Source organism: Callorhinchus milii, unplaced genomic scaffold (assembly GCF_018977255.1).
Source record: "Callorhinchus milii isolate IMCB2004 unplaced genomic scaffold, IMCB_Cmil_1.0 Scaffold4, whole genome shotgun sequence".
Taxonomy (NCBI): domain Eukaryota; kingdom Metazoa; phylum Chordata; class Chondrichthyes; order Chimaeriformes; family Callorhinchidae; genus Callorhinchus; species Callorhinchus milii.
Genome location: NW_024704745.1, coordinates 57,847,966 through 57,861,271, shown reverse-complemented (window position 1 = coordinate 57,861,271; position 13,306 = coordinate 57,847,966). Strand labels below are relative to the sequence as shown.

Here is a 13,306-nt window from a genome sequence, read left to right as displayed (position 1 = left end):
GATAATCAAAAGTTAACCAGCAGAGTGGCTGCGCCAATTGTAATGTGAGCCCAATGAAGAGGCCAGGATATATTCAAGGATTTAAAATTAAAATTTAATTTTGTTTCCAAACTATTCACCTTCTAAGCCATTTATATGTATTTTGCTACTGTACTGTTCAATATAATGAAATGTAAATGACAATTCAATATGGAATTTGCCCAATGAGAAATGCACTATTACAGTATGTTGAACCTATGTCAAAATATCCCAAGATTTTACTTTGCTATAGAAATACATGTAGATTTGCTTGATTTTGTTCATATTGGGATTATTTGTATAAATGTGGTAAGACAGCAACAAACCAACTGTTTTTATTGACTCATTTTTCTCAATACTTGGTTGACCAAAATGCTTCACAGAATATATTGTAAAGTGGATTGACTGTGTATTTGGGGCCAAAACGCGACAGCCAATTGCGCACAGCAATGTCCCACAAATAGTCGTGGATTGAATGACCCAATTTTTTTTAGGGATTATTACCCTTGGAAAGCAATCCGTCAATCAACTAACAACCGGGTTCCTAATTACTGTTAGGTAAATAGAAGCGTGTGGAGTAAGGAAACTTGCCTAAGGTTTCGCCCTGCCAGGGAATCAAACCCAGATCGTCTCGATTGCAAGGAATGCGTGCTATCCGTTACCCTACGCGACCACTGCACTACTTTGTCCTGCATGCATGTTATATTCTCTTATTTGCTGATGCACATAATCTGTTCACAAGGCATCACCACCTAAGATATAGTCATACACTGTCTGACCCCATTAATATTACGGTCTGTATATACCATAGATCCTTGTATACTGGAAGTGCAATACACTTTTGGTTTGACTGGCTGGCTTCCTGTGTGTCTCCCAGTGTCAATGGCATGTTTTGTTAATGACCTGCTAGTCTTTGCAAACTCAACAAAAATACAATTGATCCAGAACTCCGCCGCTCATATGCTCACCCACACTAAAATCCGTACCCCCATCACACCAGTCCTCAACAGGCTCCACATCACAGAATGGATCAATTTCAAGATCCTCTCACCTGTCTATAAATCCCTTCCCGCCTGGCATCTCTGCCTCTCTAACTTGTTTTCTCCCCACTCTACCCACTGCCTCAGCTCGATTGGCACTGACCTCCTGCTTATCCCTTGTCCCCTCCACTCCATCATCTGCGGCGACACTTTCAGCCACTTCACCTTGCCCCCTCCTTACCCTTTTTTAGATCACGACTGAAGACCTTCTTCTTCGACTGTGCTTATGGCCACCTACTCTCTCCCCCTGGTTTGGCATCAGGCTCCATGACTGTAAAGTGCTCCGAGACGCTGCCCAAGTGAAAGACGCAATATAAATGCAAATAGTTTTTGTTGTTGTTAGTCAGGTGTACCACAGCGGACCTGCATTCTAAGCAAATTCATGCTCAACCGGGAAAGGGAGGAGGTATTCTAATGGGTTTTCACATAGCTGTTTTGTTTGTCCAGTGTTAAGAAATAATTTAATTTAATTATTTCTACTATAGTCATTGTTCTTCTGAATTGTCATATCTTGTTCCTTATACATTCCAAATTCATCATCCAGCACATTTTTTCTCCCTCCTACTCCTTGCACACTCTCCCTCTTCTAGCTCCTTATCTCGCATTAATCACAAAACTATGGAACTCCCTTTCCATCCTTCAATCTTCCTACCTTTATGCAATCTACAGGATTTTCAAACTCAGCCTTTGTAGCACCTAACTTTTTTCTCCTGAAACATGTTGCTTTATTTCCTATTCTTTTCTCCCATATTACATTATCCACCATGGGCCTTGGCTCCTGTTCATGACAGAGGACGGAGAAAATAAATTCAGTCCCATTTGGCAGGTGGAAGATTATAACTAAGATCCAATCTACCTGCTAAGTGGACATTTCGCCCACAAAGTTTACAGTCAATTCACTTTACAGTATATTCCGTGAAGCACTTTGAGACATCTCAAAGATATGACAAGATTATTATTATTATTAAAGATCTCATGGTATAAATTCTCCTGTTTGTAGGACTGTTTGTAAATTAACAGCTGTGTTTACCTATAACACGGCTGTTAATACATCACTACCACTTGAAAAGAATTACATGCTTAAGTATTTTAATATTATTGGCACTATGTCAAAATGGAAGGATTATTATCAATACTATTATCAAGTCATCCTTTTAAGAGTTGCCTTCCCAAGAGAATGGCAATTCAATCTTATAGAAAAATAGCAGATCCTATGAAACAGACTAAAGCCAACAAAAAACATAAAGAAAACTGCCATGGGAACAGCATGACCTTGGCAGACTGCAGGTCCTTCATTTTTACATCAGTTAGAGCAGCGGAATAGTTATCAATTTTGAGGTAGTTTTGTAGCTGACTAGACCTCCCTGTGGGCAATTGAGATGCACACTGGCCGATTTCCATTACCACCTGTCAAGGCAATGGCAAACAGCTACACACATTGAAGGGCAACTTATGGCAATTTAACTTTCACTTCAGGAGGCTGGAGAATAACGCAAAAATTGAGGTGTGTGACAACTGGGCAGCACTCTCCTTGGAGCTGCTCCATTCTCCTACGAAATTATTAAGCTCTTCCTTGTACCGGTTGCGCAACGAATCACCCATGTTACAATAGAGGGATGTCATCACAGAGCAAGATTTTGGGTGATCTAAGGCAATGTGCACACTGAATGAGTTACTGAGTGTGCTTACTGAATGTCTCAAGCTCAGCTTGACAAGATCCAGAATTCAGGGACACCAGAATTTACTGCTTGGAGCTTTAGGGCCGTGAAGGAGAATTGTTTTAGAATGGCGGAACAGGCTCGAGGGGCTGAATGGCGTACTCCTGTTCCTATGTTCCTATATTCCTATATTTGCTATGGGAAGCAAAATAAAATAGATGGCAAAATTATGCAACATTGGCAATCAGTTCAGGTCAATAAATGTTCTTGAAGTGTGAAAGATTAAAATGAAGATCAAATTAACAGCCGAAAGCACTTTGATGTACGTTGCACATAAATGTCCTGCTGGACTTTCGACAGGTACAAATGAAATTAGACCCTAGAGAAGTTGTCATATGCTCTGTAACACGCTCCTTCATTGAACACCAATTACGTTAACTAAAAAATATAACCAATTTTCTGATTGCAGGTCTTGTTCAAAATATGTGCAACATTGTGGCATCAGTGTACACTGCTTTAAAATTCCGTTACCTGAACCACTTGGTTAGGTTTTTGATTGTCATGGCAACACCAAAGGTTCAAGAACCATGTCATGGGATCCAGCTGCCACTATAGGCTTTTTAAAATAGCACTTCTATACTGTATTCCTTGGAGATAATAGCCTAGTTGTGAGCATTATTTGAAACACTACTTTCTGTAAACAACAACATCATCAACCACAACAAACTTCTTCCATTTATATTGTACCCTTAACCCAGGGTAGTGTCTTGGAGCGTTCATTAAACAGTCTTATAACATTCTGCTCCCTTCACTATAACCGATTGTTATTTTGTAATTGCACTTGAAAGCTAACATGGAAATGTTCAAAATATACTGAAGTTTTGCTCTTACTTTACCTGTACTAGTATTTTTCATTATTCTCAGTGACATCCTTTTCAAAGAAAAGGTACAATGATTATATGTTAGATCTTCAATAGTGCAGAATGGTGAGCTGCATGAAGTTTTCAACATCGGCTACATATTTATGCACAAAACGCTAAACTGATTCTAATAGCTTGAATGTGCTAACTTAACTGCAGCTAGAACTATTGACACAAATAATTAACAGAATTGCTCTTCTGTAGTTGTGGTCTTGTTGGACCATTCAATTTGGGCATAATATAGAAAAGGACCAGGAAAAAGAGGAAGGTCTGATCTCCTGAAAGTATAAGGACAATGTTTACTTATTGTTTCTAAGGAACACTAGTGAAAAACTAACATTGTCTCTCACTGTTAAAGGTCAGAGGAGGACATCTGCAGGGAGCACACAAACATACTATTCCCAAGTGGTCTAAAACTCTTCTATGTTCTTTGGAATTCAAGGGAAGATCAACGATCATCATGTGAGCCTAAGATCAGATCTTCTTACCTGAAATGTAAAGGGCCTTAAATATTAAAAAAAACATTCTTACCATCTAATGATAGTCTAATTCTAATTTAAATAAAGTGGAACCAACCTGGAATTAGAATATAAAGTGGCAAGCTCCTTCCTGTAGCATGTCATTGGAGCAACTTGGTACAGGAATAGGTGGAAGCCAGGTGCAAAACTGGAGTGAATATTACTTGCTTTGAGAACGCACTAATAATGCAAAACAAAGTGTTAATAGTCACAGAAGAGGGGCAAGGTGAGCTGTATTTCAATAATTTCAGACCTTAACAGCTCACCTCTTCCGGGTCCAATACCACAACATCTGGGTCCCAGGCTCTCTCTCTGGTCTGCCTGATTTGTGGCAATTTCCACCCCCCTCAACCTTTGTTTTTTAGTATTAACACCTCTTTTCCCCTGTTTTGTTGCAATCCCCCACCCCTTTGTTTTGCATCATTAGCACCTCTTTAACCCATCATCCCCTGTCCTCTACCCCATTTTCTCCTTTGTTTTCCTTGCCCTGCCTCCCCACTCTCTGGTAACCCTTAAAAGCCTCTCCGTTTCAACATGCCTCTGTTCTGATGAAGGGTTGTGGACCTGAAACGTTGACTCACTTTCCTTTCTCCATAAATGCTGCCTGACCTGCTAGGTTTAGGCAGACCTGTATTAATCAATTTGGCCTAATGTGAATAGTTTCCACAAGTTTTACAGCAAATGAGCACGTTTACTCTGGGGAATAAGATCTATCGGGCATCATTAATTTAAAATAAATGTTTCTCTGTCAAAGAACTCGCATCATTCTCATTGAGTGCCTTTCCCTTGTAGTCCCTCAGGGTGGATACCAACCATCATGTATCAACAACACAAAATATCGCAGCTCTATGTTTTCCACTTAAAATCTATGGGTGAAAAATTCTAGATTCGGTACTGAATAAATTAACTTCACAATCTCCACATTATTATTGCATATGATATATACATGTGTGTAAAATGTATTGAATATGAAGGGTTATGAGATATCATTAGAACCTTTGATGCATTTACTAGTATGATATGATTAATTTTTAAAAGCAATTTTCAACAGAGTATTACTGTAAATGCTTGCCCCCATATAATCTGATATGACTTCCCAGGCAATGAATGATACAGCGAGAAATATGGTAAAATCACTATCAATAATCTGTCACTCCAGCTGATCTGAAGGAAGCCGAGACAAGCTGGGAGACAAGTACATGAGAGAAAAATCCCAAATAAATTCTCCAAAAAACTTTATGGAGAGATGACCATACAACATACCCTCATATGGCATGGAGTATTATGTTAAAAATGTTTTGTTATAAATGTTGTGGCTCCAGATGTTCTCCCTTTCAAAATGCTGATTTAAAAAAAATCAGGCCTCTTCAGATATATTTTACACATTTCCCAAAATGATTGTAGTTATCGTCAAATCCAGCAGAATTTACAGAAATCTGATGTGGTTCTGAAAAGGGTTCTGCAGTTACTTCCATGTCCTGATAGATTTGTACCATTGTTCAATACTTAATATTTCTATGCTGCCATTTCCAGTTCTCCTTTTTTCCATTAACTAGGGTTACTTTCCTTACTTTGATGATGAATGAATGACGGATTTCCTGGTTTGTTTGAATTAGGCTGAATTAAAGGCTTTCATTCCCAGTGTAGATCAATTTATCAAATACAACTGAACTACAGCGGATGCTGAACTACGTGCTGGATACAAAAAAATATGTGTTCATGAACAAGAATGTGCGTTCAGAAAGTCAATAGCTAATGATTGAAGTAAACCTAGCTGATGGAGAAGAGATTGTGGTGACGACATTCTCTTCATACCTACTAAACACAGAGACTTGATATAAAGTATGTAATAATTTACCTTATGCTGTTTAAATACAATTATTGTCCCCAAACAATTATTTGCCAAAAAAATGATTTCTGCATTTAAGAATGAATTCCAGAATTGTTCATCAATTCTGCACAATCTTAAAAGTTAAGAAAAAATAGTCTTACAGACTCTTTCCAAAGTGTAATCAAGTTACGTTTTTACCTTGCACAACATTTTCAGACTAAATTAGGACATTCTATAACATTTTCCCTAATAATCTGCATTAAGTGTTTCAAAAATTGCCTGCTATGTGATCTTTGTACACAAGTGTCCTACCACCAATATCTGAGTGCAACCATCACCAACTTTTTTGAAACAAAATCTCTCACGTATGAGAGATTCGTCAGAGGGGTAGCATATATTCCCTACAGTTTCTTTGTTCTGGAACTCTCCCTGTATCCCTCTATCCTTCTTCTCTTTATTTGTCTTTAAATCCTGTCTAAAATCTACCCCTTTGGCTGTGTCTATGTCCTCCTCCCCCTTCCTCCTCCCTACTCCCCTTTCCTCCTCCCCCTTCCTCCTCCCCATTCTTTTTCCCTGCCTTAGCATCTGACCCCATCTTTGTGAAGCGCTCTGAGACATTATCCTACCTGAAGGATGCTATATAAATGCAAGTTGTTGTGATTGATGTTGCTTTCTGCATTCTCTCTATGAAATGGCTATTGAATGACAAGCACTACATTACTGGATACAAGTACAAAATATTAAGGTGTACAGTGTTACTGAAATTTGATTATATCTGCCATTTTGATTAAAAAGATGCAACCTAGTAAAAGAAATGTTAAGGAAAAATTGACATTGCATTTTAATAGAAGCCACAGCAAAATGTCACATTGAACATCCCCTTTTTAAATTTGCCTTCTTACGATATAACATTAAGACACATTAAATTATTCATGGCATGATATTGCTGAGATACTTTGAGTCTTCAGTGGAGTAGAACAATCGTTGAACAAACTCAACTTCTGTAAGCATCTTGATTGCTGTCTAGAAGACTTACGAGTTATATTTTAATAAAGAACACCTGGATATTTCAAACTTCATAATGATTTTCTTCACTTACCCCTTTGATATCAATCACTCCAGGCTTGGCATTGAACTTCACTGTTTTAAGTCTGGCTCGCTCTTTCCTTTCAACTCTGTAAGTAAAGATGGATGAAACTGCATCAAAATATAAATATACTTTCAGTGAATGGTTTAGGTAAATAATGGAGGAATTGAATTTGATATGTTATCAAGCCTAAATGCTAAAAATATTATACAAAGAATTTTTCTGAAATCACATCTCTAAATTATACTTTCATAAGTTATATTTTCACTTTGGTTCTTTTTTTCGTCTTTCCAGCTCCAGTAATTGATCTGAATTTGCAGACTTAGTGCAAGGCAAATACATTTGCAGAATAATACCGAGATACTGGACATTGTGAAATCAGAGCAGGCAGCCAAGACACTTGTCTGATCACTAACCAATTTAAATTCAATGCAGGTAAACACAAGGCACTATTGATTAGAAGTAAATATACGAGATGCATGTATACATGGATATGATAATACTTGCCAAGGAGAAACTTGAAAGAAACCTATGGGTGTTAGTTGATTCATCACTCACCATCACCATATAAAAACAATATGAAGTGGCAATAAACCAAGTTAACAGGATGCAGCCTACATTGCTAAATCAGTTGAGTTCAAATGTATTAAAACAGCATAATGCTTTGGTCAGACCACATGTCAGATACGGTTGTCAGCCCTTCAACAAAAAGAGGGCCATCTAAGCCCAAGAGGCAGGACAGAAGGGAACAAAGATTTTGATACCCCGGTCTGATTTTCTGGTTAATTTGGTATACCATGAAACAGACCAATGCTACTATCCATGGGCTAATAGCCATTAGGCAGTGGTGGATGCTTGAGGAAGTTGTTGGGAGGGGGGAGCAGTGATGCCCATAAATCAATCTCTAAATTAAGACTGGAATGCAATGTGTTAATTACGCATCCTAGCTCGCAATTTTGGCCCCAATAGCAGCTACATACAACAAGGTTTATAATAATCTTCCAGTTAATTTACTTTTATCACTAGTGTTAATTAACAAACCACATGCAAATAATTGTCAATTTATTGCAGTTTCATTTCAATCCAAACCTGGTACAATGAAAACAAATCAGATCAAAAGATTGAGATTTTGAAATTAGTTTACTTTGAAGATATTTGAATTTTGTATCAAAGATTAAAATTTTACATGTGTGCGTATGCATTTACGTATGAACATAGTAGAATTGCTATCAATCATACAATTTTAATCTGGTGTTTAGTTCCTTAATAATAATAAATAATAATCCTTGCATTTGATATAGCGCTTTTCACGTCGGGAGGACGTCCCATAAGTTTAGTGCTTAAGACTTTAAAGAACATCAGAATTGTAATAGATAAACCAATGGTGCTGACAAAAGCATATTCCCAGGCACATATAATTCCCAATGGTGTCCCAATATATGTGTATAGATGCTCATATATTTCCCAATTAAAGATATTAAACAAAGTAGGTGAGAGAATTGGAGATGCATTAGTTATAATCTTGCAAATCTCTATGGATTGAGGGCAATATCAGAGGATTGGAAAGTAGAAGATATTATACTATTACCAAAGAAAGCAAAGATTAATCCAAGTAACTATAGGATGGCATTTTTAAAATCAGTAGTGAAAAAATTACTACAATCTATCATCCGAAACAAATTAACTGAGCAGCAAGTCTCAGCATGGATTTGTAGAAAGGTTCTTTGACAGACCACTGAGTTGTCAGACAGAGGAAAATAATCTACATAGATTTTCCAACGATATATGATAAAGCACCACATAAGTGCCGCCAAGTTTTCGTACAAACTTCCTAGTATCTTTGCTAGGATATTGGTTGCGAGATAAGAGGCAGAAAATTGAGGTAAATGGACAGGAAGTGCCATTTTATGATCTAAAGTAGGAATGGAAGGGAGTGCATCCATATTTATCTTTATATTTATAGATGGGTACTGCAGTGTTATGTGAAGAGAACAGAACACTGGAAAAGGATATCAACACAATAACCAAACAAATTGAATGGGGACAGATATAATTCAACATAAAGTGTAAAGTGTAAACCCCGTTGATGTAAAAACATCAGATGGAAATAGTTTCGTAAAAGTACCAAGGAGCAATTGACCAAAACATATTTGGGTTCTAGATACACACATAATTAAAAATGAGTGTGCAGATACAAAAGCATAAAAGAATAATGAGATGTTAGGATTTATCACGAGGTATCTTCTTCTATTCTATTTTCTATTCTAATCTATACTAATAAAACAACAATGTCTGTCTGCACTTCAAGAAGACTCTCAATAACCGATTGACGTAGAGACATTATTTACACTTCACTGGATAGGTATTACATCTGGGAGTGACATGGGCTTATGTTTTTGTGTATCTCTTTTCGTTTGTGAGTTATTTTCAGTTTTGCTTTTTTGGTTTAGTTACATTTGGTGGCCACTGAGTCAACGTGGCTCTGTGGCATCATGCGTCACAGAGCACGTACGTATGTACACACGCACTGCAGTTACACCTGGTGGCTGTGCCGGCTGATCGTGGCTCTGTGGCATCCTGCGTCACAGAGCACATACGTAGCAAAGCGGTGGGAACAAAATAAAGAACACAGACGAAGCTAAGCCGCGGCAACAACAACAAAATTACATTTTTAAAGTGCCGAGTCCTCCCACTGAGTCCTCCCACAGGAGTACTCCCAGATGAGTATAGATATAGATGAAATGTCTATCTGTGTGTCAATCTACATTCCATATTGGATCCTTTGGTTGCAAGCATAGCTGCAACGAGTACAGCTAGTATAATATAAAAGCAAGGAAGTACTACTGAGGGTTGCTCAGAGTATTTGAGTATTTGAGTTTAGGAAGGATTTACTGGCTTCAGAGCAAGTCCATTGATAAGTAATCAGAACTATCCATGTATGAAGAGATTTAACTATGATGAGAGGATGGGTGAACCTGTGTTATATTTCATAGAGCTAAAGAGGTTAAAGATGAATCTGACAGGTCTTCAAACTAATAAAAGGAAATGACAAAATAGATTGACAATTTTTCACTCCAGTAGGGAAAACCAGAACAAGATGGATGTAATCTTAAAATTAAACCTCAAACGGTTAAAAGTTACATCAGAAAACATTTCTTTACACAATGGGTTGAGAAAACAAGGAATCTCCCAGGCAGCCATACATCAATTAAGTTAGTTAAGCGGGAGATGGATAGCTAATTGGGAAGTATATTAAGCGATATAGAGAAAGAGCAGGGAAATGAGAAAAATAAAGAGCTGTCATGAACTAATAAATTGGCAGCACTGACTCCTGTTCTGTTTGACTAGTGCTACAATTATTCATAATACTGGGGAATGGTTTGGAAATCCAAAATTCTGATTTATGTACACATATATATGCAATTCTAATGTGAAAAATTATAACCATTTCAATATGTGAATTGATGCAACATTCCAACTGTTACTATGAATAGTTATTAATGATATGTTGTGTCCAGTTATATTCATGTCTAGTTACAGTATGTGCAATTTCTTTGCTTACCCAGGACTATTACATGGAAACTAACTCCAATACCTTTCAAACAATATGGATTAGGAACATGATTATTTTTGGCAAGCAAATGAGCTAACTTAGTAACTTTAAAACAGTTTCTACACCATTATCGAACACGGGAATTTAAATTTTAATTTGAAGGCAAATGTTTTTGCGCCATGCAGTCTTTTTACCACAGTGGAAGATAAAGTTTTTAAAAAACATCAGGCAGTAAATTGCTGGTTAGCAAACATGCTGGAAGTTACAATTTTCCACTGACTGTTCAACCCAATACTGCAGGTACTGTCGGAGATCTAGAATGTTTATGAAATGTATGAAATGTAAATTCTGGAGTCCTTAATAAATTCTTGAGTCCTAAATTAAAGATGTCGTTATGGGATTCCTGGAAGACCATAACAAGATTAGGCAGAGTCAACATGGCTTTACAAAAGGGAAGTCATGCTTAACTAATCTTTTAGAGTTTTTGAAGATGCATCTAGCAGGTTGGATAGGGGGGAACCAGTAGATGTAGTATATTTAGATTTTAAAAAGGCATTTGACAAAGTGCCACACAAAAGGCTATTGCACAAGGTTAAGGCCTACGGGATTAATGGGAACATATTAGCATGGATTGAAGAGTGGCTAACGGGTAGAAAACAGAGAGTAGGGATAAACGGGTCATTATCGAATTGGCAGGATGTGACTAGTGGAGTGCCACAAGGATCAGTGCTTGGGCCTCAGCAATTTACAATTTACATCAATGATCTAGATGAGGACATTGAATGTAACATATCTAAATTCGCGGATGACACTAAACTAGGTGGGAGAGTAAGCTCTGAGGATGATGCAAAAAGATTGCAACAGGATATAGATAGGCTGGGGGAGTGGGCGAGTAGGTGGCAGATGGAATTTAATGTGGGGAAGTGTGAAGTTATTCACCTAGGTCGAAAAAATAGAAAATCAGATTATTTTCTAGTGGGGGAGAGATTAGATAGTGCTAGTGTTCAGAGGGATTTGGGTATCCTTGTACACTAGTCTCAAAAGGTTTAGAGTACAAGAGTAGGGAAGTCTTGCTGCAACTGTATAGGGCCTTGGTGAGACCGCACCTAGAGTATTGTATGCAGTTTTGGTCTCCTTATTTACCCTAGAGGGGCTGCAGTGTAGATTCACTCGGTTAGTTCCTGGGATGAGGGGACTGACCTATGAGGATAGGCTGAATAAACTAGGGCTATATTCTCTAGAGTACAGAAGAATTAGGGGAGATCTTATTGAAACATATAAGATTCTTAAAGGGCTGGATAAAGTAGACACTGAGGGTCTGTTTCCCCTGGTAGGAGAATCTATATCCAGGGGTCACAGTCTTAAAATTAAGGGTCAGCCTTTCAGAACAGAGTTGAGGAAACATTTCTTTCACTCAGAGGGTAGTGAATTTATGGAATTCACTACGCCAGAAGGCTGTAGATGCTCAGTCCTTGAACATCTTCAAGGCTGAGACTGACAGATTTTTAAAAAATAAAGGGATTATGGGATATGGGGATAGGGCAGGTAATTATTAATAATAATAATAATAATCCTTGCATTTGATATAGCGCTTTTCACGTCAGGAGGACGTCGCAAAGCGCTTCACAGAACACACTGTAAAGTGAATTGACTGTATATTTGTGGGGGAACGTGGCAGCCAATTGCGCACAGCAATGTCCCACAAACAGTCGTAGATTGAAAATGACCAATTTATTATTGTTTTTGGTTTTGGAGGGATTATTATTAGGCGTGTGGAGTAAGGAAACTTGCCCAAGGTTTCGCACTGCCTGGAATTGAACTCAGGTCTCTCACTTGCAAAGCGAGTGCTCTAACCACTGAGCTACAGGACTAGAGTTAGGTCTGAAGATCAGCCATGATCTTATCGAATGGTGGGGCAGGCTCGAGAGGCCGAATGGCCTACTCCTGCTCCTAATTCTTATGTTCTTATGCATGGGAAGGCAGTGTGCAACAGCAATGGGGTCACAATAAGCAGGAAACTTATATTGCATATAAGAAACAAATTGGGTGCAGAGTTATTAGTACTGTAGGCACTAAATGTACTCCGGAAGGCCTATTTTAGACATACTGTGAGAGAGATATTGTGGAAGATAGTTCAAAAGAAAGCAACAATTTTTGCTTCCAACATCAACCCCCAGATCAGGTTACTATAAAGAAAGCATGTGAATTCACTTCCCTTGTGAATCCTATGCAGTATTGCACCATATTTATCATCTCAATTTCACAAAAGAAAAAACACTCAAATACAGAGGAGGATTTATCACCCCACTGGATTAAGTGAGGAACAAGAGATCATGAAAGTCTGTCTCTCAAAATCAGGATAATAATAATAATAATAATCCTTGCATTAGATATTGACATCTTCAATACGTCTCAAAGTGTTTCACAGAATATACTATAAAGTGAATTGACTTTTTTTTGTGGGGGAAATGGAAAGATATGGAGGTTCTTAAGTCCATATTTCTAGGACTTGGAGCATCAAGGGAGATCCACAATGTTATATCAGTGATGCATAATATGATGGATGAAAATTGTATTTAATGTAAATTTCCTCTTGGTTCATCTATCTTGTGCTTGATGAGATTGGCTGCAGTGGAACATGCTAACACTTCAACTTGGTGCTTACGTGACAGACAGTCACA

At 37.8% G+C, this 13,306-nt stretch overlaps 1 protein-coding gene across 10 annotated transcripts in view; it reads right to left on the bottom strand.

Moving 5' to 3' along the window:
• Positions 1 to 13,306, bottom strand: part of dlg2 (discs, large homolog 2 (Drosophila)) — a 430,051-nt gene that overhangs the window by 23,160 nt on the left and 393,585 nt on the right. For all 10 annotated transcript variants that reach the window (XM_042334109.1, XM_042334110.1, XM_042334111.1 and 7 more), the window contains one exon: positions 7,085 to 7,160. In XM_042334109.1, coding sequence (XP_042190043.1) covers positions 7,085 to 7,160 — 76 coding nt within the window. The remainder of the gene's footprint in view (positions 1 to 7,084; positions 7,161 to 13,306) is intronic.